A 27,023-nucleotide genomic window follows, 5' to 3' on the forward strand; every position below is an offset into this window, starting at 1 on the left:
GTTAAGAGGAGTATGCACGTTATCCGCGTCGTCAGTTGACATGTCTGGTTGAGCGTGATGTGGTTGAGAGTTAGATTTATCCGTACCCCCCCCCTCCTTCTAGCGCCAAACTGTGGGAACCGAAATTCGCACTGTCGATTTACGTTTAAATAAGGAAACTAGGAAAACCCTAATTTCCCAGAGGTCCCGGATATCTGCTAATACCACACGCCAAGCAATCAGAACACAATAATGACAATGATAAAGTATAAGAAATCAAAAAGAGAGCAAAGTAGATCTTATTCCGAATTCGCGTTTGAGCGTTACAACAAGGTAAGAGCCTGGGCTATGAGAGTTGTCGGCGAGATTCCTAGTTCTAAACCCTAAGACAGCAATAACCTAGTTGAGTCGCAGCTCGAATAACAAAAACGGAAATATGTTTAATTCGCTCTAAGTGCTAAGTTCTCTCTGAAAAAGTCCTCCTCATGCCTCTCGCCTAGGACTCCTTATATACTGGCTCCTAGGTCAGTTTACGCTTTTCCTCTTCTTCCCTTAAGCCGCCATAGCATAAAAATGGAGATATTCCATTTTTTCCGATCTTCTTAATTATCTTCAAAATTTCGTATTTATCTGCGGAAACTTGACTTTTATTTTTCCTTGTGAACCAAGCGTAAACCGTCATGCAGCTTACGGACTGTTGGTTAAGAAATCGTAAGTTGGGCCTCGAGTCATGTCTTAGGTCCCTTTGGGCCGTCTCCTGACTCGAAGCGTTTATTACGGCTTCTTTCGATAAAGAACGAACTTTCCGCGGTTTTACGGTAAAGTTTGATCGATAACTTAGAATGGCAGAGAACGTGAAATGGGTTCGCTACGGTTTTCGGGAGATAGCATCGAAGGGTAGACGAGAATGCATGGACTAATATCGTATCGACGTTTCAGAAGAGGTCGGTCGCTACGTAGCGACCGAACTTCGGCTTGAGCTCGGTCGCTACGTAGCGACCGAGCGGAACAAGCGTTTGGTCGCTGCGTAGTGACCCTTTTCGAGCTCTTGTCCGATGACTCGCGTTTCCTCCGCAAAGCTTTTCGTAAGGAAGAATCTATTTCGAAAAAGTATTTGTCGAAGAAGGTTTTTCGTTTTCTTCTTCGGAGATTTGGACGTTAACTTCGTCGCAACCGTTTTCGACCCCAACAGTCGTCGGTGACTCATTGGAATTGATCGATGATGTAGTGTGAGTGTCGATCGATTCTGAGTACTCTGTTCCCTACTCTGCTCCACAATGGCATGCTGCAATGTAGCCAAGATCATTTCCAAGCTCCACGAGGTTGACATGTTGTCTCACAACTCGAACTAGGTCATAGTGGACGTCTAGATTTATCAGTGTCAGACACAATATGTTCGTGTTCATGTCACATACAGCTCCTACTGTAGCCAGGAAAGCTCTTCCAAGCAGAAGTGAAGAGTTCCAGTTAAGCTTGATGTCCAGGACATGAAAATCTACTGGGACAAGGGCATTACCAATATGTACCTCAAGGTCTCTTATGATGCCTCCTAAGCTTCTTTCTGAAAGGTCCACGAAGGTGAAAGATTCTGATGAAGGCTCTATTTTCAGACCCAGCTGGTCTGCAACAACCTTAGGTAGTATGTTGACTGATGCTCCTGTATCACAAAGTGCATGGGGAAATTCAATACCCTTCACCACACACGGTATTGCGAACTTCCCAGGATCACTTTTCTTCTTCAATGTGATCCTTAGTTTCATCCTTTCCCTGACATGATGAAACATTCTCCTAATGTCCTCCTCAGTCTCCGTAGTCTCTCGGAAGAACATCCAAAACCGGTGTGTGTAATAAACTTCATCAAAAGTTTTCTCCACTGGGATTCTGAGAACTTTCTTAGTGAAACCATCCATCTCCTTCTCATTAGCTTCCCTCTTAAGGCTCTTAGGAATCTTCTCCTTTCTTTTCCTTAACTTTCTTCCTTCAGTTGCCTCATCAACTTTCATAGGTTCTAGTGTAGTGTCTGAAGGGTTGGTTGTAGGTTATGGTGGGTTTGCTAAAGGTTTAGGTGGTGGTCTGAGTGCGTTAATTCAGTCACTATCAATAGATGTTAATCACACTCGATAGGTGAGAGGTGCCCGTCGATCGATGGGAGGTGAGGGGGGTCGATCGATATCAGTCTCTCTCTGTCGGTCGACTGCTGGCTCATGCCGTCGATCGATTTTGACGTAGAAAGGGGAGGGTGGGTGAGGATGTTTTTCTGCAAATTCCTCATGAGTCATGATCCGAATTGCACTACACTCCGCAGTCGATTTAGCAGATGACGTCGATCGATGGTTAGAGTAATCCATCGATCGATCTTCGTCATGGTCTGTCGAGTGAAGTGCATCCATTGACATCGGTCGACACAAAAGTGATCCGCCGAAACTCATGGAGCTTTCAACTTCGAAGTCTCCTTCTCCAAGCTTCTCATGATTCACCACTTGCCAGAAATCATCATCTATGATGGCATTTACGTGGTGTTTTGCTTTCTCAACTTCTGCCTCTCTAGCCAAGGCTTCTTGCCTCTTTACAGTGTCTTTAGTCTGAACCACTTGCATTTTAAGCTTCCTCACCTAAGTCCCTAAGGTCTCAATTCTCGTGTTCAGACTGTTGTAGGCGGAATCTATCTTCCCGTTGAAGTCCACAGTGAGTTGTTGCTGTCCTTCCAGAACTCTGTCAAGCATTGCTTCAATCTTGCTTTCCTGAGTCTGTGGTTGTGGATTCTGGTAAAATGAGTTTCCATAGCCTCTGATGTTGTTGCTGAAAGGTTTCTGGAACTATGAATTGTGGTTACGACTCTGACCATTGCAATAGAAGTTTATGTTTCCACCATGGTTTCCAGACCTCTAAAATCCAGTACCTCCAATGTAGTTCACATCTTCTTCTCCTTCCATGTCTACAGCTACTTCACCTTCAGCTGAGCAGACCTGCTTCCTAAGAAGCTCATGAACCACAACTAACTTTGCTCTAACTTCTTCCATCTGCTCTTTCCCTAGGGATGCAACAGACTTCTTCCTCTCAAAGTCAGTGTTCTTGGTGCTGCTGCCACTACATGAAATGTGGGTATTAATAGTTGGCGTTAAACGTTATTAGTTCGTTTTAATAGTGTTCCCTAAAACGCTCTGACAGCGCCCGTTATCGTAGGTCTGGCCCTTTTGATAGCAGATCTGTCGTATGCTATAGTTAAATAAACAACGATAGCGTTAAAATCTATGCAATTGTTAATAACGTGATACAAATGTTATTAAAATTTATTAATTTGATTTTAATGACGTATTACTTTTGTTAATTATTTTTATTATCAAAAAATAAAAAATTATGAAAAATATAAATTAAATTAAATTTTATATATTGAAATTGTTTACATATTTATGAATGTGATATTAAACTAAACCAAACTAAACCAAATTTTTAACTAAACCTAAAATTTCTAAACCTAAAATTCATCTCCTATCTTCTAGTGCTCTATCTTTTAGTGCCGCCACCACTACCACAGCTAGCTTCCTCTGCCATCTCCACTACACAGCTTCTTCAGATCCGACGCCTCTCCGCCCCATCCATCACAGCAACCTCGTCCCATCCACCTCTGTCTTCAATCCTATTGCACGGACTCATAAAGGGAAAATGACGTTACCTGCTGCAAATTTATGGAAACTCTGAGAATGTCAAAAACTTTAAATCCCAACTAACCCATCAGAATGAAAAGTACATACAAAGCCCTTAACCATTTTTACTTGAAGAAACACACACAAATAAGAGAGATCAGATGCTAAACGCAAGTCTTTCAATTTCTCCAGCAAAGAACCAAAAAGAGCAAGTAGCAGCATCATGCGAGCAAGTAGCAGCATCATGCGAGCAAGTGTGATCAGTATCACAATGAGTGCGATAAATTTCAAGAATATTAGCCCCTTTATCAACCTGACCGAAACAGTCTGAGACACAAACAAATAGCAACAAAAATTGAAACCTTGGTCTCTAACTAAAATTGAAAAAAGTAGAGCACTTTTCAAAGATCAAGCTGAGTCTCTTACGAGCGTGTAGCGAACAAACACATGAAAATTACAGAATGATGAAAACAAATCAGACAAGGTAAAACAATACCTTGCAAACGTAGGAGATAGTTTGGCATACTCATTCCTCTTGGACTTCTGCAACACACATAATTAAAGAAACGAACTTTAACTTCGAATCAAACCATATAAGAACAAAAAAAACACAGAGAGAATGAGAGACAGAGAAGTGATCAATGGTGGTTATGACGAGCGTGACTGTGGTGGTGGCGACTCCGGTGAAGACGGATCTGAGAAGCGATGGTGGTGGTGACGAGCGATGGGGGATGGGAGAGATGGCGATGGTAGTGGTGGTAACGAACGATGGTGCTATGGTGACGAGCGGCCGTCGCTTCTTCTCCTTTCTCTACGAACTTTGTCTCTTCTCTCTCTCTTGCTTCCCTGGCTTGTAGATCTCAGGAAAAAAAAAGAATAAATAACAATTAATCTCAAGCGTTGATTCAATATTATCCAATGGTGCAGACGGTGATCCATGCCATAAACAACAACGACCAACAGAAAAGAAGGGTGAGGATATATACAAAAGTGATTTTGGGCATTTGATTCAAATTAATCAATGGTTCAAAAAAACATAATACAAATTGTCTTTTTATTTATGTATAGCTATTATAAAAATTATCTAAGATTTAAATACTTTGATATCATAACTTAATATTTGAAATCTAAATTTTGTATTTGAAATTTTAATTTATTTACTGAATTATAATTTATTTAAAATTGAGATTTAATACTTTATGATATATATTAACATGAGATATGTGGTTTAGGGGTTAGGGTTAAGATTTAGGATTAAGTATGTGATTTGAGTTTTAGAATATACTTGGAATTTAAATTTTAAGTTTCTATTATAAGTTTGTAAAGATTGGATTTATGATTTTGTATGTAGAGTTTAAGTTTGGGGTGTAGGGTAAGTATAGATTTAAGATTTAGTGTTTGAGGTTTAGAATTTGGATTTAAGATTAGATTTTTAAAATGATTAAATTTTGACATTAGGTTTAAGATTGGACTGAAGTTTCGAAGTTTATGTTTAGGGTATAAAAAAACGTATTTAGGGTTTAGGGTGACAATATTTAATAATTTTTTTTGAAAAACTTAAAATTTGAATAAAACTTAAAATTTGAGATTAAAATAATAAAATATGTGAGTTTTAGAGGTTGTTTTAAAGCTTAGGGTTTAGGGTTTTAGAGTTTAGGATTTTTGGAGGGTTAGATAAATCAAATTATCATCAACTTTATAAACATAAAAGATAATATATATATACACGTTTCAAATATGTTTTACATGTTTTAGGTGTCTTATTCATCTTAGTATATAAATGATAACATATATAACAGACTCATGTTTTAAATTATTGAAGTTTTTAAATAATTTTTAAACATGTGGTAAATATGTTTTAGACAAGTTTTCTAAAACTAGTTTAAAGCAAGACGTTTTAAACAACCAACATCAAACATTCAAATTTTAAATTACATTTTAGACTTCAAAACAATAAAATCTTGCTGTCTCCCTTTTCTATCAATTTTTTTCTTCTCTTCAGCTGTTTTTTTTAATCTTAAACCTTGAATTCGTGGACATGGAACAAGTGGATGACCACTGGACATTCACCTGAAAGTCAAAGCCGATGATATTGAAATTTAGAGACATGATTCCAGAGTTCGTAAGTATTGGGTCAAAACATCCAACATCATCTACTAAGTAACTGAGAATGAGAATCCTTTTCAAGAGAATGACTATTTCCACAAAGAGATTAAGTTAAAGACATGAACGTTATAGCCTATAACATGTCCCAGCAATGGTAACAGGTGTGCTTACCATAGAACTCACTGATAGTTGTTTTCCTTTCGTTCGTGGTATGTTTAGGTTGTTCCATCAGAATGAACCTGTACAAGCAAGGTGACAAACAAGCTCTAAGAAAAAGAACTACAACTTTAAGATAAAATAGAACTACAAAGGATTAAAGAAAGATTAATCCACCCGAAGCAAAATTGTTATGAACCAGTCTCATTTGAAGCCGCACATTGTTCTTCACCATTGGAATTACCTCTGCCCTGAAAAGATAAGCTCAAGGTATCATCGCAAATTCAGCCAACACAAACATCTGCAGTAACAAAAACATACATCACAGACCCTAAATTTAGCAACCCTGAGCTTAAAAAGCCGGTAATTTGCTGAAATCAGAATATGAAGTCAACAACAGCCTTCAGAAACTTTCCAATTGAGAATGCTACAATCTTCAAAAGTCAATCAGACTATCTATGAAAGGACCCAACTTTAGTCGATGATAATAATTCTGTAAACCCATCACTCGCCGCGTTCAATACGGAACGAGATTGCACGAGATTTTGATAATAATTCTCCTCAGACAAACTCTGTTTTGCTTTGAGTAAACACACATGCTCCACTTCTTTCCTATAAGCAGTTGGTTGATACATAATAAAGTCATAAACTTTCTCAAGACACATACATAAGCATTCACAAAAGGAACCGAAACTGTAAAAGAAACGTTGTCTGAATCGACTTGGAACTGGCGAGAGAGAGAGAGAGAGTCCAGGGATTCGCCTGTTCTTCACTATCTCATCATTGTGTTTCCAACTACTAAATTGGAAGCGTCCGATTCCCTGAAGACGACGTCGGCGGCGACAGCCCTCTACCATGTCTAGAAATCAACTTACCAAGCAAGAATTCAAACCAAGGCAGCCAATTCCTATCAATCTAGCATAAACAATGAAGAACAAGGGAACATATACAAAAAGAAGTAAGAATCAAGAGGAAACATGGTGTGGTGGTGGTGGTGGCGGTGGGACGGCGAGCGTGATATAGAAAGGAGGAGGAGGATTCGTCAAAAGACAGAGAAGCTGCTCGTTCGATTCTTCTTTCATCGAGTTCATCGACTGATTTCTCGTAATGTGACAGAGGAGAGAATTATTTTTTTATTTTTTTTGTGTATAGCCTGGTCAAAGGTTAAAGTATTTTTTTTTACTAAAATTTGATATATTTAACATTTAGCATAACGTTTAATTTTGGATTTGCAATGGTAAGACGGTTGCACTTAGCAAATTAACACAACTAAATTTTTTTATTTTTCCGCGATATCAAATATAGCGTTTTAAATTTATAAACGCTATTAAAAAAAAGTGTTGGTATACAATAGCAGAACTGTCATAAACGCTATAATCTGATGCTATTAATACCCACATTTCCTGTAGTGTGCTGTTTGCTAGATTTTCTATCAGTCTCAAAGCTTCCACCGGATTCCTGGTGTTGAAGTTTTCCTCGCTAGCTGTATCAAGAGCCATCTGATACGTCAAGGTGATACCTCTGAAGAAAGTGCTCAGCAGTTGCACTTCGTTGAATTCGTGGTGTGGACAGTCTCGCTGGAAGAACTTGAATCTGATCCACGCATCTTTGAAAGACTCTCCAGTCTCCTGCGAGAATGTATCAATTTTGCTCCTCTAGTCTTCAGCGCGTGCCTCATCGAAGAAGTTTCGCAAGAAAGCATTCTTGATGTCGGCCCAGGATGTTAGAGATCCTGTGGGTAGCTGCTTAAGCCAGTGCATCGCTTCTCCAGTCTGAGAATACTTGAAGAGCTTGCACAATAGGTAGTCCTCGGGGACTCCATCCATACGAATAGCAGCGATAAGATCCTCGAACCTCTCTAGATGGTCCATAGGATGCTCGTGCGGTAACCCATAGTAGGGTATCTGCGACACGAGTGTGTAGTACTGAGGGTTCAGCTCGAAATTCTGCTTCTGAATCTCTGGAAGTCGAATAGCTGATCTGTTGGCGTAGTACTCATCTGGACGATTGTAGTCAGCCAGTGCCCTTGGTCGAGCAGCCTCTTCTACAGGTTGAGCAGCTCCTGTAGCATCAGTATCAGGGATTACATTCCCCTGAGCGTCTAGTTTCTGACCTGTTGCATTATGCAGATGACCATCCTGGTCATACAGATTTCCATTCTCGTCATGTCTGAGAATAACAATCGCAACCATGTTTCGCGACTGATGATCGATCGATGTACGTGCTGTAGTATCGATAGATGTCGAACGATGTAGATCGGTCGACGATGAAGGTCGGGTGTCGGTCGACGGTTGGGTGTGAGAATCGGTCGACGTGAAAGCTGCTGCGTCGAGCGATGTGGAACGTTGGTCTTTGTGGATCGTTCGTTCCAAGTGAGCAGGATCTTCTGAGAATAGCAGGTGTTTGTCCTTGTTGCTTCTGGTACTGCTGGGCATGAACCTGAAAAGACAAGAAAAAATTTTGTGTCAGAATGGGGGTAGAGAAAAGAATAAGAATTAATAACACTAAATCTAATGGCGATCAAAACTCTCCGGCAACAGCGCCAAATTTGATACTACTCAAATTACCCTAAGGAGTGAATTACTCTCTCAAATAAGAGGTTCAGTTGCAGTACTTAGAGATCAAATCCACAAGGAGCTAGGGAACCTATTAAATCTAGTCAAATTATTAATTCTATGTGTTGGTTGTTTTATGGTTTAAAAGTAAATACCAATCCTAATTGAGCAAGTCTATTGCTCGACTAACAAGATGATTGGGGGTGTAACTTATTGGAAGATATTAGAAGCAGGGTTTCTATACAGGTGTTGGAGATTATAATCCTATAGATGCCTAACAGTTGCATGCATGATATATTAGAGCTCAACTCCTTAATCACAGAGATCAGCGATGGCAATGTTTCACTGGTTAACTAACTAGATCTTGGATCTCAACTGTCTTCTTTTGATCACAAGAAAGTGTCGATCGATGATCCTATAGGGATATCGATCGATACACCTTTCGCAATATTGCTCGATTGTCAGAAGACAATATCGATCGATGCTTCTAGCTAAGCCCTAGGCACAGGTTGATAATGCTCACTAGTCTCCTAGATCAGCGGTTAGCATCTCTCTAGCAGTCCTAGCATGACAGATTAGATTCAGGACATGATGGTCAAGGATGCTTGACTCATGCTAATTCCTAGGTTCATGTTCTAGTTAGCAAGGCTAAAACAAGCATTAATGAACAATCAATCAATGAATATCACAACTTAGCAAATCTATAGTTGGGGCTAATCCCTCTAACCTATTTGAACCCTGAATCTAACAAGTGAACTACTCAGACATAGCTAAGTAATTCATGACACAAAATATAGATAAAAACTGCATAGAATAGAATAGATGAATAAATGGAGTTCCAATCACAAATCTCTCTATGATTTTTTCTCCTAAAACTCTCTGCTGAAAATAAGAATACAATGGTGGCCAAAAGCTCTATTGCCTCCTAACACTTAGGCAAGTATATAACTATTAGGTTAAAAACTCGTCAGGGGTAATCTTGTAATTTGGTGAAGCCTTGGGTTTAAAGTCGGTTGGAACCAAGTCGCGCATCTCGCGTCTCGACATCGATCGATGGTACAGGATGTACATCGATCGATCCTAATCTTCAATCGTCGAGGCTTCTCTTCTGTATCGATTGACGGCACTGGATGTGCATCGAACAATTGCTTCTTCTTCGTATCGACCTCTAATGGTCAGCTCGGATGAAATCTATTTTAAGCTCCTAAATGCTCCATAATCATCACTTTACTCCAAGATACTCCTGAACCTGAAAATATACCTAATAGGATAGAATATATAATATATAGATAGTAAAACACTTATATACCATGGATGAAAATGAGTCAAATCCATGGTATATCATTAAGTTATTCTAATTAAATAAATGTAGAATGTATTTTAAATATTTATGTCAAGGATTCTAAAAATAACTATAAACATAGATCCACAACTGTGTAAAAATAAAATATATAGTCATATAGTCGAATAAAAGACACACGATATAAAATAATGTAATTGAATAAATAAAACTAGATAACTTCAAATTAAACAAATAAATCAACAATACTACACCATCAAAATTAAAACAAAACAAAATTTCAAATAAACAATCTTATTAATCGTAAGGAAAATTTTAGTTAATTGTAATAAGAATAAAACTGAATAAAGAATAACAATCAATAAAATAATGATTCATACTAATATAGAACAAAACATTTTAAAATAAAAACAAATATTAAACAAAATCAAAAATATTTACCCTAACTATTTATATTATTTTTAAATTATCATCCGCCCGTAGGACGGCCGACCCTAGTATATATATATATATATATATAGATATAAAATAGAGTTTTCTCACTTTTGGTTGCGCCACGTCAGATGCCAGTGCATAAAGTCGTCTTATGTCCTGTCGACACGTGTCCAGCAATCTAAAACGCATTGGTTCATTATCGCTTCATTATTTTCTATTTGGGTTTTTTCTATACATATTTGGGCTCTTTATTATTATTCAGCCCGATTTAGAGAGCAATAGAGTAGACGCATCGTCGTTAAGACGCATCGTCATTAAGAGTCTATTTGCCAAGCTTTGACTGCGTAGTTTCTTATCCTCTGAAACGTTACGAGAGATATTGATTCATCGCATTTAGCAAACTTCTTAGATCTTTCCACGATTTCAGATTAATTGCTTCTCCGCTATTCCAGTTGGTGAACCTGTAACTATTTATAGGTGAGATTGTATCTGTGAAATTCATCATTCTATTCTCTTCAGAATTTGAATCCCCGGAGCCTTTTGAATTCTCCGATGGATGGTGGTGAAGGAGTGAGAGCAGGCTGCATGCGGATCAGGTGTCCGTCTACACAGAGAGCCCATGTCTAAGTTGTTTACCTTAAATTGAAGAAGAACACTATAGCGGAAAGCTATGTAAGAGACAGTGATTTGCTGATGATCAGATATTTCTCAGAGGATGATCGATTCCGGTAACGTTTTTTACTTTTCCCAAAAATCGATTGATGATTAGAATCTCCGTTGGTATTTGACTATATCTTATTGATATGTTAGGTTCAATGTGTATAATATAATGTTTGACATGAATATTGATTGATTGCAGAATTAGAATGATAATTTTGAGTCTCATTTAGTATAATGGAAGAATCGATCACTGCATAAACAATCCACATTAATTTGTCTCTTAATTTTGTCTTTAGAACTGCAGATAAGGTAGTTTCTGTTCAGCTCTGTTAGAAGATTTTGGAAGAGAAATGGATCTGAGTTTTTCGCTTCTTCAGATTGGGCAAGAACAAAAGAGTAACTATTTCAAGTTCATGGTTAAATTCTTGATATTAAATTACTTGAGATTCAAGTATATATAAAATAGATTTTGCTCACTTTTGGTTGCGCCACGTCAGATGCCAGTGCATAAAGTCGTCTTATGTCCTGTCGACACGTGTCCAGCAATCTAAAACGCATTGGTTCATTATCGCTTCATTATTTTCTATTTGGGTTTTTTCTATACATATTTGGGCTCTTTATTATTATTCAGCCCGATTTAGAGAGCAATAGAGTAGACGCATCGTCGTTAAGACGCATCGTCATTAAGAGTCTATTTGCCAAGCTTTGACTGCGTAGTTTCTTATCCTCTGAAACGTTACGAGAGATATTGATTCATCGCATTTAGCAAACTTCTTAGATCTTTCCACGATTTCAGATTAATTGCTTCTCCGCTATTCCAGTTGGTGAACCTGTAACTATTTATAGGTGAGATTGTATCTGTGAAATTCATCATTCTATTCTCTTCAGAATTTGAATCCCCGGAGCCTTTTGAATTCTCCGATGGATGGTGGTGAAGGAGTGAGAGCAGGCTGCATGCGGATCAGGTGTCCGTCTACACAGAGAGCCCATGTCTAAGTTGTTTACCTTAAATTGAAGAAGAACACTATAGCGGAAAGCTATGTAAGAGACAGTGATTTGCTGATGATCAGATATTTCTCAGAGGATGATCGATTCCGGTAACGTTTTTTACTTTTCCCAAAAATCGATTGATGATTAGAATCTCCGTTGGTATTTGACTATATCTTATTGATATGTTAGGTTCAATGTGTATAATATAATGTTTGACATGAATATTGATTGATTGCAGAATTAGAATGATAATTTTGAGTCTCATTTAGTATAATGGAAGAATCGATCACTGCATAAACAATCCACATTAATTTGTCTCTTAATTTTGTCTTTAGAACTGCAGATAAGGTAGTTTCTGTTCAGCTCTGTTAGAAGATTTTGGAAGAGAAATGGATCTGAGTTTTTCGCTTCTTCAGATTGGGCAAGAACAAAAGAGTAACTATTTCAAGTTCATGGTTAAATTCTTGATATTAAATTACTTGAGATTCAAGTATATATAAAATAGATTTTGCTCACTTTTGGTTGCGCCACGTCAGATGCCAGTGCATAAAGTCGTCTTATGTCCTGTCGACACGTGTCCAGCAATCTAAAACGCATTGGTTCATTATCGCTTCATTATTTTCTATTTGGGTTTTTTCTATACATATTTGGGCTCTTTATTATTATTCAGCCCGATTTAGAGAGCAATAGAGTAGACGCATCGTCGTTAAGACGCATCGTCATTAAGAGTCTATTTGCCAAGCTTTGACTGCGTAGTTTCTTATCCTCTGAAACGTTACGAGAGATATTGATTCATCGCATTTAGCAAACTTCTTAGATCTTTCCACGATTTCAGATTAATTGCTTCTCCGCTATTCCAGTTGGTGAACCTGTAACTATTTATAGGTGAGATTGTATCTGTGAAATTCATCATTCTATTCTCTTCAGAATTTGAATCCCCGGAGCCTTTTGAATTCTCCGATGGATGGTGGTGAAGGAGTGAGAGCAGGCTGCATGCGGATCAGGTGTCCGTCTACACAGAGAGCCCATGTCTAAGTTGTTTACCTTAAATTGAAGAAGAACACTATAGCGGAAAGCTATGTAAGAGACAGTGATTTGCTGATGATCAGATATTTCTCAGAGGATGATCGATTCCGGTAACGTTTTTTACTTTTCCCAAAAATCGATTGATGATTAGAATCTCCGTTGGTATTTGACTATATCTTATTGATATGTTAGGTTCAATGTGTATAATATAATGTTTTTTTTTTTTTTTGATAACTCTGGTATCTGGGCAGCCACATTCCCAACTATCCCCCCGTAGGGGGTCCAGCGCCCCAACGGAAAGGATGTATAATATAATGTTTGACATGAATATTGATTGATTGCAGAATTAGAATGATAATTTTGAGTCTCATTTAGTATAATGGAAGAATCGATCACTGCATAAACAATCCACATTAATTTGTCTCTTAATTTTGTCTTTAGAACTGCAGATAAGGTAGTTTCTGTTCAGCTCAGTTAGAAGATTTTGGAAGAGAAATGGATCTGAGTTTTTCGCTTCTTCAGATTGGACAAGAACAAAAGAGTAACTATTTCAAGCTCATGGTTAAATTCTTGATATTAAATTACTTGAGATTCAAGCGATTAAATATTTTGATTCTTTGTCTCAACTAAAACGCATTCACTCCCACGTAATATTTATCTTCATTGTCTTCTCTAGTGTAACTGTAGACTTCATTGGAAGACGCTAATAAAAGTCTTCATGAGATGGAGGCTGAAGATTCTTGGTGGAAAGACATTGTGTGTGTAGGCTCTGAACATATACAGTATCAAATCAACTATAACTATCAAAATCATTGTTACCCTTTCCCTAAGTAAGAAATCCAGTGTTTTATGTTTTAAGTGTTTGTAATCTTGTGAAGAAACGTAATGTGAGTTAATGGATTTGCCTTATATTTTTTCAATTCGTTTCAATTTGCTATGGAGCAGCAATTCTAAAAGAAATTTAATGTTTTCTTATTTTCGTTGTATAATGATATTATATTATATGTATATGTATTTCATTAAAATTTTATTTGTTCGAACGAGAGTAACTACGGTGTATACAAAAGATAATAATATATTATATAAAATCCGAACGAGAGGCACAATATAAATCAATGTGATAAATAATATATATGCATAATAAAAATAGATGATCTAAAACAATGTGATCAAAGACCAGCTATATTTGTTTTTTGATATTTACCATTTTTGATCAGTACACCACCATTAATTACCTGTTTTAATGTAGGAAGTGATATATAATTACTACAAATGCAATCAACTACTCTATTTAATCAAATAAATTATTTTCATGGAATTTTGATTTCTTTGATAAGTCATACATATATTAACTACATCATTAATAATAATAAAATAATTACTATTATAATTTCAGATATTTTTTGCTCCCAACTCAACAAACGAGAAAAGAAAACATGACACATCAATGTAAATTTTTAAAATTTATAATAAAATTTATAATAAAATTCACATTTCTTAATTTTTGTAACATTTGAACCATATATATTAACAATACATCAAATGTTCCATAAATAATCTTTATAGCTAAGAATAGATTAAATAGTTATGTTTTCTGTTATTTTTTGTTTAGCCTAGATATTGGTGGTCAAAAAAGGAAAACAGTTATGGAATTCATTATTTTTCAATTTTTTTTCTGTGAGTTTGAAGAAACATAAAAAAACAGTTTTCTCAAATATAATAATTACATAACCTAAAATGTTATTCATAAATACTAAACAGTAACAATTAATATCATATTTTTATGCTACTTGTTTATTTTTAAAAAATAATAAATTGGCTTTTATTTTTTGAAATTTTTAAGTTATAAAATTTAAGAAAAATGTAATAAAAATCTATTAAATTCAATAAATGCAAATATTGAGAACAAAGTAAAATAGTTATAATTTTTTTATGAATTATTTAATATAGCAACAAATATTTCTATCAAAATAGTAAAAGTTGTAATAAAAATAGTGAAAATTATAATTAAAAAAAACTACAAATAAATTAAAATTAAAATATATTTATATGATTTTGTTCATTTGCTTACCCGCCCGTAGGGCGGGTCCGACCCTAGTTTTGTAATAAAAGATTTGTAATAACATTTTAAGACTGAACAACCAAATCAACTTAATTTTACAAAACATCTCAAAATATTTTGATACCAAGATTTTTCAGTTAAATATAAACCGAAAATGAATACAAAGCTCGCCGTCTGTGGGGATCGAACCCACAGCCACGGGATTAAAAGTCACGCGCTCTACCACTGAGCTAAGACGGCTTCGTTGAATACAAGGGAATACAAGTTGCACTACAAGAAAACACAAGCTTAACGACGAAAATTAACGAGGAAAAGTAAAATCAGCGTTATTTCCTCGTAAATTAACGACAAAACCATTTCGTCGTAAAGTCGATGTAAAGTGACGTGGCTTTTACGAGGAAGTACGCTTTCCTCGTAAATTCGACGTAAAATTAGCGTGTTCTTTACGAGGAAATAATTTACGTGTACTTAGCGAGAAAATTTTAGTTGTAACACGTTTTTTTTTCGGCCACCTAACTAATTTTCGTCGTAAATTTCTAGGAAAATTGCAACTACCAGATTCGAAAGTTTCTTATAAATATGGACGTTTTAACATCATTTTAAACACACCAAAAAACAAAAACGTGAAAAAAACAAATATGGCGGGCTCCGGGAATATTTTCGAGTTGCGGAAGTGGATGTATATGCATAGAGATGCTACCGGGAGTGTGACGAAAGAATACCTTGCGGGGCTGGAGACATTTATGCATCAAGCAGATTCGACACCGCTCGCCCAAGAAAGTGGTAAGATGTTCTGTCCTTGTCGGAAATGCAACAATTCGAAATTGGCAAACCGTGAAAATGTTTGGAAGCATTTAATAAATAGAGGTTTCACGCCAAATTACTATATCTGGTTTCAACATGGGGAATGTTATAATTATGATCAGAATGAAGCTAGTAGTCGTAATAGCAATTTCCAGGAAGAACCGATTGATCATCATTTGCATAATGAACATAGTTACCATCAGGAGAAGATGGTAGATTATGATAGGGTTCATGATATGGTAGCTGATGCATTCGTAGCTCATGATGAAGATGAAGAACCTAATATAGATGCAAAAAAGTTTTATGAAATGTTAAACGCGGCGAATCAGCCACTTTACAGTGGTTGTAAAAAAGGTCTCTCTAAATTGTCGTTGGCTGCTAGAATGATGAATATTAAAACTGATCACAATCTACCTGAAAGTTGCATGAATGAATGGGCAGACTTGTTTAAAGAGTATTTGCCGGAAGAAAATGTGTCTGCTGATTCTTATTATGAGATTCAGAAACTGGTTTATAGTCTTGGGTTGCCTTCGGAGATGATAGATGTTTGGATCGACAACTGCATGATCTACTGGGGAGATGATGACAAGTTAGAAGAATATCGATTCTGCAAGAAGCCACGATTCAAGCCGCAAGGACGGGGATGTAATAGGGTACCGTACCAAAGGATGTGGTACGTACCAGTTACAGACAGATTGAAAAGATTGTACCAATCAGAGCAGACTGCTGGAAAGATGAGATGGCATGCCGAGCATACTCAGACGGATGGAGAGATGACTCATCCATCAGATGCAAGAGCCTGGAAACATTTTAACAATGTACATCCGGATTTCGCTAGCAATAGCCGGAATGTGTATCTCGGATTATGCACATGATGGATTTAGTCCATTCGGAATGTCAGGGAGACAATATTCATTGTGGCCAGTCTTTCTTACGCCATACAACCTGCCACCGGAGCTGTGCATGCAACGGGAGTTGCTATTCTTGACCATATTAATACCTGGTCCGAACCATCCAAAAAAGTCTCTGGATGTTTTCCTACAACCACTGATAAAAGAGTTGAAGGATTTGTGGTCAACAGTTGTGAGGACGTATGACTGCTCAACGAAGAGGAATTTTACGATGCGAGCGATGCTTTTGTGGACCTTAAGTGACTTTCCTGCCTATGGGATGTTGTCTGGATGGACTACACATGGGAGATTAGCTTGTCCATATTGTAATGGAACGACATATGCGTTTCAACTGAAGAATGGTAGGAAGACAAGTTGGTTCGATTGTCACCGTCGATTTCTTCCCGTTGGCCATCCGTACCGAAAAAACAAGAATTTGTTTAGGCACAAAAGGGTTGTGAGAGATACTCCTCCTCCATATCTAACTGGAGAACAAATTGAAGCGCAAATCGACTACTACGGAGCTAAAGAAACAGTTCGTTGTGGTGGTAATTGGCATGTCCCTCGTAATATGCCTGATTCTTACGGTGGTCATCACAACTAGCATAAGAAGAGTATATTTTGGGAGTTGCCATATTGGAAGGATCTTCTTCTGCGCCACAACCTCGATGTGATGCATATAGAGAAGAATTTCGTTTAGAACATCATGAATACAATATTGAATGTCCAAGGGAAGAAAAAAGAAAACATAAAATCGAGGTTGGACTTGCAGATATTTGCTCAAGAAGTGAGTTACATATAAAAAGCAATGGACAAGTTCCCGTTCCGATATTCAGATTGTCTTCAGAAAAAAAGTCGGTGTTGTTCAAGTGGGTGGCATCAGAAGTGAAGTTCCCCGATGGGTATGTTTCAAATCTCTCTAGATGTGTTGAAAAGGGTCAAAAGTTCTCCGGGATGAAGAGTCATGATTGTCATGTCTTTATGCAACGACTACTGCCCTTTGCATTTGTGGAGCTACTTCCAACAAACGTACATGAAGCACTTGCAGGTAGTATATTATAGCGCAGTAATTTTAGAATGGTTTAGTTTGCAATAATATATGACTAATAATGTGTTTAATTGTTTTTGGAATATAAAATAGGCATTGGAGCATTTTTCAGGGATCTGAGCACACGCACTCTTAAAGAAGAAGTTGTGGAACAGCTTCAGGAGAACATTTCCATCTTATTGTGCAACTTGGAGAAGATATTTCCTCTGGGATTTTTTGACGTCATAGAGCATCTAGCTGTCCACCATCCATATGAAGCATTGCTTCGTGGACCTGTACATTACGGATGGATGTATCAGTATGAGCGAGCCATGAAATATTTGAAGGGAAAAGCAAAGAACCTCGCCAAAGTTGAAGGTTCTATAATTGCTGGAAGTTTGACGGAAGAAGTTTCTCACTTCACATCGTACTACTTTGCGTCAAAAGTACGTACCCGGAGAAGAGTTCCAAGAAGATATGATGATGGTGGTGTTGCGCCAGCATATGCAGTTACTGGTGTTCCAGACATCTTTAGCCAGATTGGGCGACTCGGTGAGAAATTAAAAGAGGTTTGGTGGTCGAGTGAACAAGACGCTCATAGTGCACACACCTATATTCTACTCAATTGCGAGAATCCATTGATGCGTTATTTTGAAAGGTAACATATATGGACACTTCTAAACACATATAAGTATATAATTGCGAAAGATTAATTAATATAAAATGTGATTTTACAGCCTATTTGTTTCTCAAGTCGAAGAAACATTTCCAGGTATATCCACAAGTGACGTATACAAAAGGAAAGATCAACACTTTATTAAGTGGTTGAAGAATCAGGTATTAACTCAAACTCTTTTTCATACATGATCTGTATTTCAACGTTCTCTTTATTTTTGCAGGTTGATTATGACGACGATCCAGATTATCCTAAGTGGTTATACGAAGTAATTCAATCTCTACTTGTAAAGGTCACCACATCACAGATGTATTTCACACGAGGCTATACTTTTCACACATATGGTATGTGTAACCAGTAACTTTGGAATATGTGTGAAAGGGGAAACAGATTTCTACGGAATCTTGACGGAGATTATTGAAGTCGAATTCCCAGGGATATTGAAGCTGAAATGCGTCCTCGTCAAATGTGAATGGTTCGACCCCGTCGTCAACAGAGGTGTTCGGTTTAACAAATTCGGTGTAGTTGATGTCAACGGTGAACGAAGGTACAACAAATTCGAGCCTTTCATCTTAGCTTCACAAGCAGACCAAGTTAGCTTTCTTCCATACCCTCGGATGAGAGATTCGGGTATAAATTGGTTAGCCGTGATCAAAGTTACACCTCGAGGACAAATCATCAGTGGAGAAGAACCACCATTGCAAGAAGAACATATAAATGAAGTCGAAGAACCTGAACAAGAAATTGATGACATCCTTCTCATTGATCCGTATAATCACGAGTGCGAAGATCTTACCGATGATGCCACAGACGAAGCTGTTGAAGACGAGTTTAATGAAAATGATGATGTTTCTAGTGATGACGAGAATTTCGATGTATCCGATTGATGTATTTGATTTTCTGTACGGTAATGGGTGTTTTTTTAGAAATAAGATATATTGAGATTATAAGTTAAGGAATTGTGGTTTTAGAATTTGGGGGTTTGGAATGGAAAGAATAGATTGAGGTTAAAGAGAAGATGAGTTTGGGGTTTGGAATATATGAAGTAGAAGATAAGGAAGATGGGGTTTGGGGTTTTGGGTTTCGGATTTTAGGGATTTAAACAAAATCCTCGTTATTTCCTCGTAAGCAGAAATCATCGTAAACAACTCGTACGCTAACGAGGAAATAACGACGAAATAAAAAAAATAAAGAACGCGGTGCTCGGTAATTCCACGTAAGAGGAAATCGTCGTAAATACCTCGTAATCGGAAAACGCGGGCCTTGCTAATTCCTCGTAGAATAAAAACTAGAAAAAAGAGAAGAGAAGAAAGATATTGGAATCACATGTGGCGAGACCTACGTAAGTCTAGTCCACATGTGTTCCAATATCTTTCTTCTCCTCTTTTTTTTTTCAAATCTTTCTAATTTGAGATAGTGTATGATTTGTGATAGTGTGTGATTTGAGATAGTGTGTGATTTGTGATAGTGTGTGATTTGTGAGTTTGTGTGTGATTTGAGAAGGAAACTTGTGGGTATTTATAGAAAAGCGGGCCTCTCTAATTTCTCGTAAAGGGAGGACTCGTTAATTCCACGTAAGGCAAAATCGTCGTAAAGACCTCGTAATCTGAAAACGCGGGCCTTGCTATTTCCTCGTATAGTAAAACGCGCGCCTCCCTATTTCCTCGTATTGTAAAATGCGGACCTTTGTAATTTCTCGTAACTTTACGAGAAAATTACGAGGACATGTAGTCTCTTATATATACTCCCGAGCACACACTCTTTATTTCGTCTCAAATTCCTCTCCACTTCCTCTCTATTTCGTAGCAATGGTAAGTCTCTCTAATTTGATTAGTTTAAGATAGATTAGGTGGTTAGTGTATGGAATTTAGATAGGTTTACAGATTTTATGTTAATTAGTGTTGATTAGGTGGTTAGTGTAGGGAATTTAGATAGATTTATAGAATTTATTAATTACTGTTGATGTTAATTTTAAAAATTAAAAATAAATTTCCAGACGATTCAAAAGAACAGACTTACTCCCCATTACAGAGAGATGTTCGGTGAGCCTTGTAGTCGTTTAGACCCGTCTTCTTCAGCTCTCGGTTCTTCTTCAGCTCCCGGTTCTTCGGGTCTGGAGATTGTCCCCGAGACTCAGTCTTCGCAGAGAGTCTCTCGGTCGCCTTCTTCTAGTGCACCTCATGTGCCTCTTCCAATTGCTCCTCCGATGATGCCTCCTCCTGTGCCTCCTCCGATGGCTCCTCTGATGCCCGCCGAGATTCATCCCGATTTGATGGTGCCTCCAAGTGCTCCTTACTCGCAGTACACTGTCGAGGACCTTCTCCGTCAGTCAGGCAGAGAAGGTTTACTAGTCATAAACCCCGACCGACCGAAAGCAACTTTGTGGTATGTTACATTATTTTTTTTTTCAATTCTTTTATAACATTAATAAATAATTTTTACTTTAAATTTGTTTTTTCAGGTTTGGGGTTGATAATTGTCTTGCATCAGACGTAACCGACACGATCAAAGGTTACTTCTCCATGCCACATCCGAACTGGAGAAAGACGCTGATCTACGTTAGAAAGACGTGGTTCAAAATTTACGCTGTAAGTTACTTTTAATTAATTATATGTACTTTTATTTTTTCATGATTTATATATATTTTTTTTAACTAATTATTAATTTAATTTTTTTTCCAGCAAAAATATCATTGGTCCATGTGGGTCACTGAGAGGATGAGGAAACAGTTTTACGCGAAGGCGAAAGTTCGCTTATTGGACACGGTCTCCAACTAGAAGGGTGACTGGATAGTGAAGGGATATGAGCGTGGCAAACCCGCTGAGCTCACCACGGATGTGTGGGATGGCCTCATCCATTATTGGCGGGATCCTGAGTCCATCAGAATCGCCCAGTCTTGCTCTGCCTCCCATAACACGGTAGATGAGCACGGCCACGGGCCGATGCTTCACTCTACGGGCCAAAAACCCCACGCCGGTGTTCGTTTGGAAATGGTAATTAAATATTTTATTTAATTAATTTATATATATATATATATGTATATTCTAATTTTCTTAAATGTTTTTAGGCCAAAGAGACGGGACAACTCCCGTCTCTTATGCAACTTTACGAGAGGACCCACAAGAATAAGGTGGGCCAATTTCTAGATGGCAAGTCCGAGCAAATCTTCAATGATTTAGTTGCTCAGGTTGACGACCGCCAGGCCCAGCTGACCCAGCAGTCCACCGACGGATTACCCGTCACCTTATCCACACATGAAGTGGATAAGATTTACGAGGAATTTTTTAAAATTTTAATTTTTTTTATTATTCATTTTATTTAACTTTAAATTTTTACTAACAATATTTTTTTTTTTTTTTTTTATGGTTGTCCCTAAGAAAAAGGGACGTACGTTGGGGATTGGTTCTTTCAACGATGTTCCGAGAGCGACATTGTCTTATGCTCAGACACGGGAAGATGAAGTCACTGCGCTGCGTAGAGAGTCCGAGCAGCTGCGTAGAGAGTCCGCTCAGCTGCGTAATGAGATGGACTCGACGCGATCTGCGTTAACAGCTCGTATGGGTGGACTTGAGGGCTTCTTGGACGTTGTAGCGGCCACAAATCCGGAATGGGAGTCCTTGTTGAGGAACTTGCGACGACAAAATCCCATTCCAGGAGAGTCATCATCCGACACACATCCCGAGGCGGATGTAGAGAGGAGTAGTGATGAATTCTACCGGGCGATGAACGACTCTTAGTTTTTTTTTCGGTTGTTGAATTATAAATTCAAAACTTATTTATATATAAAATATTTTGGTATTGATTTTTTAAAAAAATTTAATTTTGTTAATAAATTAAATAATTTTAATTATTTTTTAAATTATATTTTTTAAATTCTGTAAAATAAAATAACGAAGTAAATTCGTAACTAATTTACGACCTATTTATGCGGAAACTTTACGAGGAAATGACGAGAAAAAATAAACGAGTATTTTACGAGGAAACGTTTACGAGGATATGACGAGGAAAGATAAACGAGTAATTTACGAGGAAATACTTTTGTGGTTGTTACGTGTACTTTACAAAGAAAATCTTTTGAGATATTTACGTGTAGTTTACGTGGAACACGGTTCGAGGTATTTACGAGGAAATCTAGCGACCTCCTTACGTGGAATATTTACGTGGTTTTTACGACGAAATGATTACTTCTTCTTTACGACGAAATATTTTCTTCGCTAATTTACGACGAATTGGCGAGGAAATATGTGTTACGACGAACGAGTAACGACGAAACATGTTTCCTCGCTAATTCCTCGTAAAACCTCTATTACGACAAACTCACGAGGAAAACCGCCCTCGTTAAACTTATGTTTTTTTGTAGTGTAGTACTAACAACATATTTATAATTCACACCAATATACATCAGACTCACTGTCACTGTATCACTTTGTTTGCTATTTCCCTTCTTCATAATATATATATATATGTCTCACTGTTTCACAATATGGTGGAAGTGAAGATCAATTGTTTTGAACAGATCCAAAAAAGAACACATAATGTGTTCTTCCAATTGAATACATTTGGCTATAAAGCATCAACGAGAACGCCAAGAGATATGTAAAGAAGAAGAAAAATGCCAAAGAAGAACAAGAAGAGATAGTTTTTTATGCTTGGAGAATAAAGAACGCCAAAAGAGGAGAAAGAAGGCTGTTAAAGAAAACGCAGTGTTTTGAACCATAGACTAAAGCTATATGCCTTTAAATTGTTTTGGCCGGCACAAACTTCTCGTCTTGTTTAGACGAAGTAGCAGTGTAATATAAGTCTTATAAAACATGTCCTGTAACGACCAAACTCGAACAAACAAAGATCCAAATCCACCAGTTTCGTGGCTTTATGAGATTGGTGACCTATCAAGCGCAACTGAAATTGATGTTGTTGATATTGGTTGATTCACAACTCCAATACTAGTTTCTTCTCCTTCTAAACCAAGCAACATATAAATATATAGTTCATTTATATATATGTAGGACTTAAAGCACTATCGTTGACATGACTGCACATACACTGTGTGATTTGTTTCAGAGATCCGTTATGGAAATCCATGAAGATTCCTTACGGAGAAACTATGATCTTTTGATAAAATGATATCTTCAACTTCTCATTATTCTGTTACAGATTTAATCAAAAAAATGATTATGTTCCAGTTTTAACCAAAAAATGATTTTGTTTCAGTAAATGAGATGACTTATGTCAGTTTCTCTGTATTATGTAAGTTCTATTTTGCACTTCGTATACTTACGTTAAACTGATCAAAAAGTTTTCGTTTGCCAATATCATAACACAAACAATATACAGTATTCGACCTTTGATTTTCAACCATTATATAATTCTTTAAATTTTAGTATTGATGACTTGATAGATTTTTTTCAAAATTTCAGATAAAAGTAGAAAAATAATATAGCAAAAAAAAAATTGCCTAGTATATGTAGAGAGAAATTTTATGTCTATTTCTTGTATTTTTCATCTTGTTTTCATAACTCAAAGTCACATGTAACGTTTTCATTGACTCTGCTTGATTCAGCCATTATGAATCAAAACACTTTGTTATTTTTTGATTCAGTCATCCATTCACTTCAGAACTGATGCCGAGTTGACGGTATGGGTCTGATTGTGTCCTTATGTACATGAGTTTGTTTATCTAACTTTATTCCATGATTTTTCTACTTTGATATTGCTTTTCACCTCATTTTATGTTTGTAATATGCTTAGATTCATAGACCAGAATTTACACCCCAAAAATATTGTTGGACCATGTAAAAATTGGATTTTCTGTCCATATCTCCACTTGGTTTCATTAACTGGACATCGTTGGATCATCAGATTCTCTTACCTCAAGTTCATATTGTGCAGGTTGTAAAAACTAACGGCAGACTACAATTTATATATATTCTTCTAACAATCATAAGATGATGGAAAACTTTTTCTGAAACTTAAGATGATAGATGATGTAAACTTAAACATTTAATAGTTGCAAATAGAACCACATAAACTTTAGAAATCAGATATGAAATTCGAGAACTAGAGTTCTCTATTTTGTTTTTGTAACAAAGACGAAGCTTTATATACTTCATTTTTTTAATTGATATTTGCAATTTCCAGTGCCTGAAAATAAGAGATTAATAAATTAAGTATTGATTCTAGGTTGACATAAGAAGACTTTCATAATTGCTTAGAGACAAAAAAAAAAAAAATCAGATGAAACTCACTCGGATCAGTTATGGCAATGATGCCAGAGCCTTCGAAATTGCAATTCCAAAAGTGTCTTCCTTCCGCTTGATAATAATTATTCATGGCTACAGAAGCATGAAGCAGGAGATCCTCAGGAGAATAACATGCACCGCCATTCGATATATCTGCACAATTGACTTTAGAACGTGCAAAATCAATAATTTGTTGAAGTTTTTCTTTCTTCGTAGCTGGTTTCGCCACACACCACTCCCCATGACGACCCTGCGAGCATTAAATGATAAAAACACACACATATGAGATTGATGTTTGTTTTGTTTTCAACTTTTGAGTTATCTTAAACATGTACCTCTGCGTTGACTCTCGTGAAAGTTCCTTCTATTAAAAAATCAAAATGAAATTAAGATTGTTACAGAATTTGGAAAATCATACAATCAAATAAAACTCCCAAACGACCTAAAGCCATATGCATCGTTAAAATTGATCTCTAAATTCTATTGGGTCTGATGATTAGTTGTGACCACATTACCTGAATAAAGGTATAAAAAGATGACGAAATAAAGACATATATGTGCTTTAGCCATTTTTGTAACTTGTTTGAAGCTGAATACTCTTCTCTATGGTTTTGCTTTGCAATATATACACGTGATTTGGCCGGCCTATCTCCTACATATACAAATAGAGATTTAAATAATATCAAAGTTAAAAAATTAATACGACCTATTTAAAGGTTATAATACGTAATTGTCAAACTTTCCAAAAGAAATTATTAGTATATTAAACAAGCATATGTCACAATCTCGAAGATGCAATCACATTTTACCAAATTTTACTTTTAACTTTTTAATTATAGGGATTTTTCTTTTTTTTTATAGGATTTAAAATTTATTATATCCCAAAAGTATCAGTAAATACAAAATAAGTTAACTGAAATTATACCTTTTAATAAATTGTCTTTTTAATAATGCGAGTTTGAACTTGGGTGGTGACATAATACAACATTAGTGCAAACAATTTGACAACAAAATCATGACTATAATTTTTTCTTCTACAACATAAATATTAAATGAATGAATTTGTCATTTAATGTTAATGTCTAGAAATATTTTAAGCACTATTTATTAATTATATTTATCAAAATTAATAAAGTATTTTTTTTATCTTTTTGTGATATTATATGGCTATAGGAATATTTCATATCATTCTGTGATATTTCCTTTATATAATTGAGGAGTATTGTTTAAGTTGTAATCTTGCTGTTGAGGTGTCATTACGGCAATTCATCTCACCATCCATATTAAATGCATTTAATTTACTAGATAAATTAATTGGACCGTTTCCAATTATTAGTTCGATCAATCCCTAACATATATGTTTTAATAGTAGATTGTTACATAAAACGTAGCTGGTTTTCACATTATGCAAACCGGTTTTCAATTTTTATTTTATTTTTCACCTAATGCAAATACAAAATCGTTTTACTGAAATACAAAAAAAAAAAAGAATTAATCGGCTATGCAACCAAGTTATCTATACATAAACACTCCTCATTTTAAAGTTGTGCAATGCAAACGTTTATGGAACTTTCACGGTCGCTAAAGATGTGATAACTTTTTAGGCTGTTTTACCTTAGATATGACACCCAATAACATCAAATGTATGATCAATGGATTTTTATTCATGAAACTTTTGTATAACCACACAAGAAGATCCTGAAATATTGGAGATAAAAATGACACCTTTTCCTAGAGTCAAAGCTTTTCATAGTATAACAACTTGCTCATATGTCCAACCATGTTCTCTTTTAATACCCATGAACAACATACAATGTTAGGTTATGAGAAATGGTCGTAAGAATGTTACATATTAGATTATATGAACCAACATGGTTAAGGTTTCCTTTTGCCTAACCATAGCTTTAGCTTCCTATCACTAAACCGAATGTATATATACTTTAGAATAGAGAGTTGTAAACATTAACTTGAACATTTTACATGAATAACAAACTCTCTTTACTCTGAGCTCAAGTACACTAATATGGTATCAGAGCGGTGAAAATCGCGTTTCTCGCTTCATTTTCTCGGGAAAATTGATTGGGAACTCCATTGAAGCTAACGTTGAAGCTCTCGATTGATCTCATCTTCATCGTTTACATGAGTATCTAGATTTCAGCTTTCGTTTTAGTCAAGATCTCGGTTCTGGAGTTCTTCGCAATCTTCGTTTTCTTCTCGAGAGTGATTTGCGTTCTGTTTTTGCTTTCTTTCCTTCATTGACCTTCAATTTGTGTTCTCTTTTCACACAATCGTTTTCTTTCTTTGCGAATCGCAATTTCTTTTCGATTTTTTGAATCAAATCATCTTTGCGGTTACGATGAGTTCAGCAGATGATGAGATTCGTCGACCGTCACCGTATTTGCAAGATCCTAACTCCGATCCTCTCTATGTTCATCATGCCGATCACGCTGGTATTGCTCTTGTATCTGAGAAAC

General features: G+C 36.4%; 1 protein-coding gene, 1 long non-coding RNA gene and 1 other non-coding gene across 11 annotated transcripts; all 3 read right to left on the minus strand.

Annotated features, from left to right (window-relative positions):
* Positions 1–3,346: 3,346 nt before the first annotated feature.
* On the minus strand, positions 3,347–7,057 carry LOC106452576. Of its 9 annotated transcripts, none has more exons than XR_007327673.1 (5): positions 6,063–7,057; positions 5,901–5,968; positions 4,120–5,693; positions 3,744–3,950; positions 3,347–3,652 (listed from the first exon to the last, which is right to left on the minus strand). It is a non-coding gene; the product is annotated as an uncharacterized LOC106452576 (long non-coding RNA). The 9 variants fall into 9 exon arrangements; XR_007327674.1 differs by having other exon boundaries at positions 3,347–3,655; XR_007327677.1 differs by having other exon boundaries at positions 3,732–3,950.
* An 8,024-nt stretch (positions 7,058–15,081) lies between these two features.
* On the minus strand, positions 15,082–15,153 carry TRNAK-UUU. The gene has a single exon. It is a non-coding gene; the product is annotated as a tRNA-Lys (tRNA).
* Positions 15,154–24,203: 9,050 nt separating this feature from the next.
* Positions 24,204–25,185, minus strand: LOC106454215 (glucan endo-1,3-beta-glucosidase-like). Its single transcript, XM_022695518.2, has 4 exons — positions 25,065–25,185; positions 24,885–24,913; positions 24,556–24,799; positions 24,204–24,451 (listed from the first exon to the last, which is right to left on the minus strand). Exons 1-4 carry the CDS (start codon positions 25,117–25,119, stop codon positions 24,417–24,419), a joined length of 363 nt encoding a protein of 120 aa, XP_022551239.1. The 5' UTR covers positions 25,120–25,185; the 3' UTR covers positions 24,204–24,416.
* Positions 25,186–27,023: the final 1,838 nt, after the last annotated feature.

This window comes from Brassica napus, chromosome C8, assembly GCF_020379485.1.
Source record: "Brassica napus cultivar Da-Ae chromosome C8, Da-Ae, whole genome shotgun sequence".
Lineage (NCBI taxonomy): Eukaryota > Viridiplantae > Streptophyta > Magnoliopsida > Brassicales > Brassicaceae > Brassica > Brassica napus.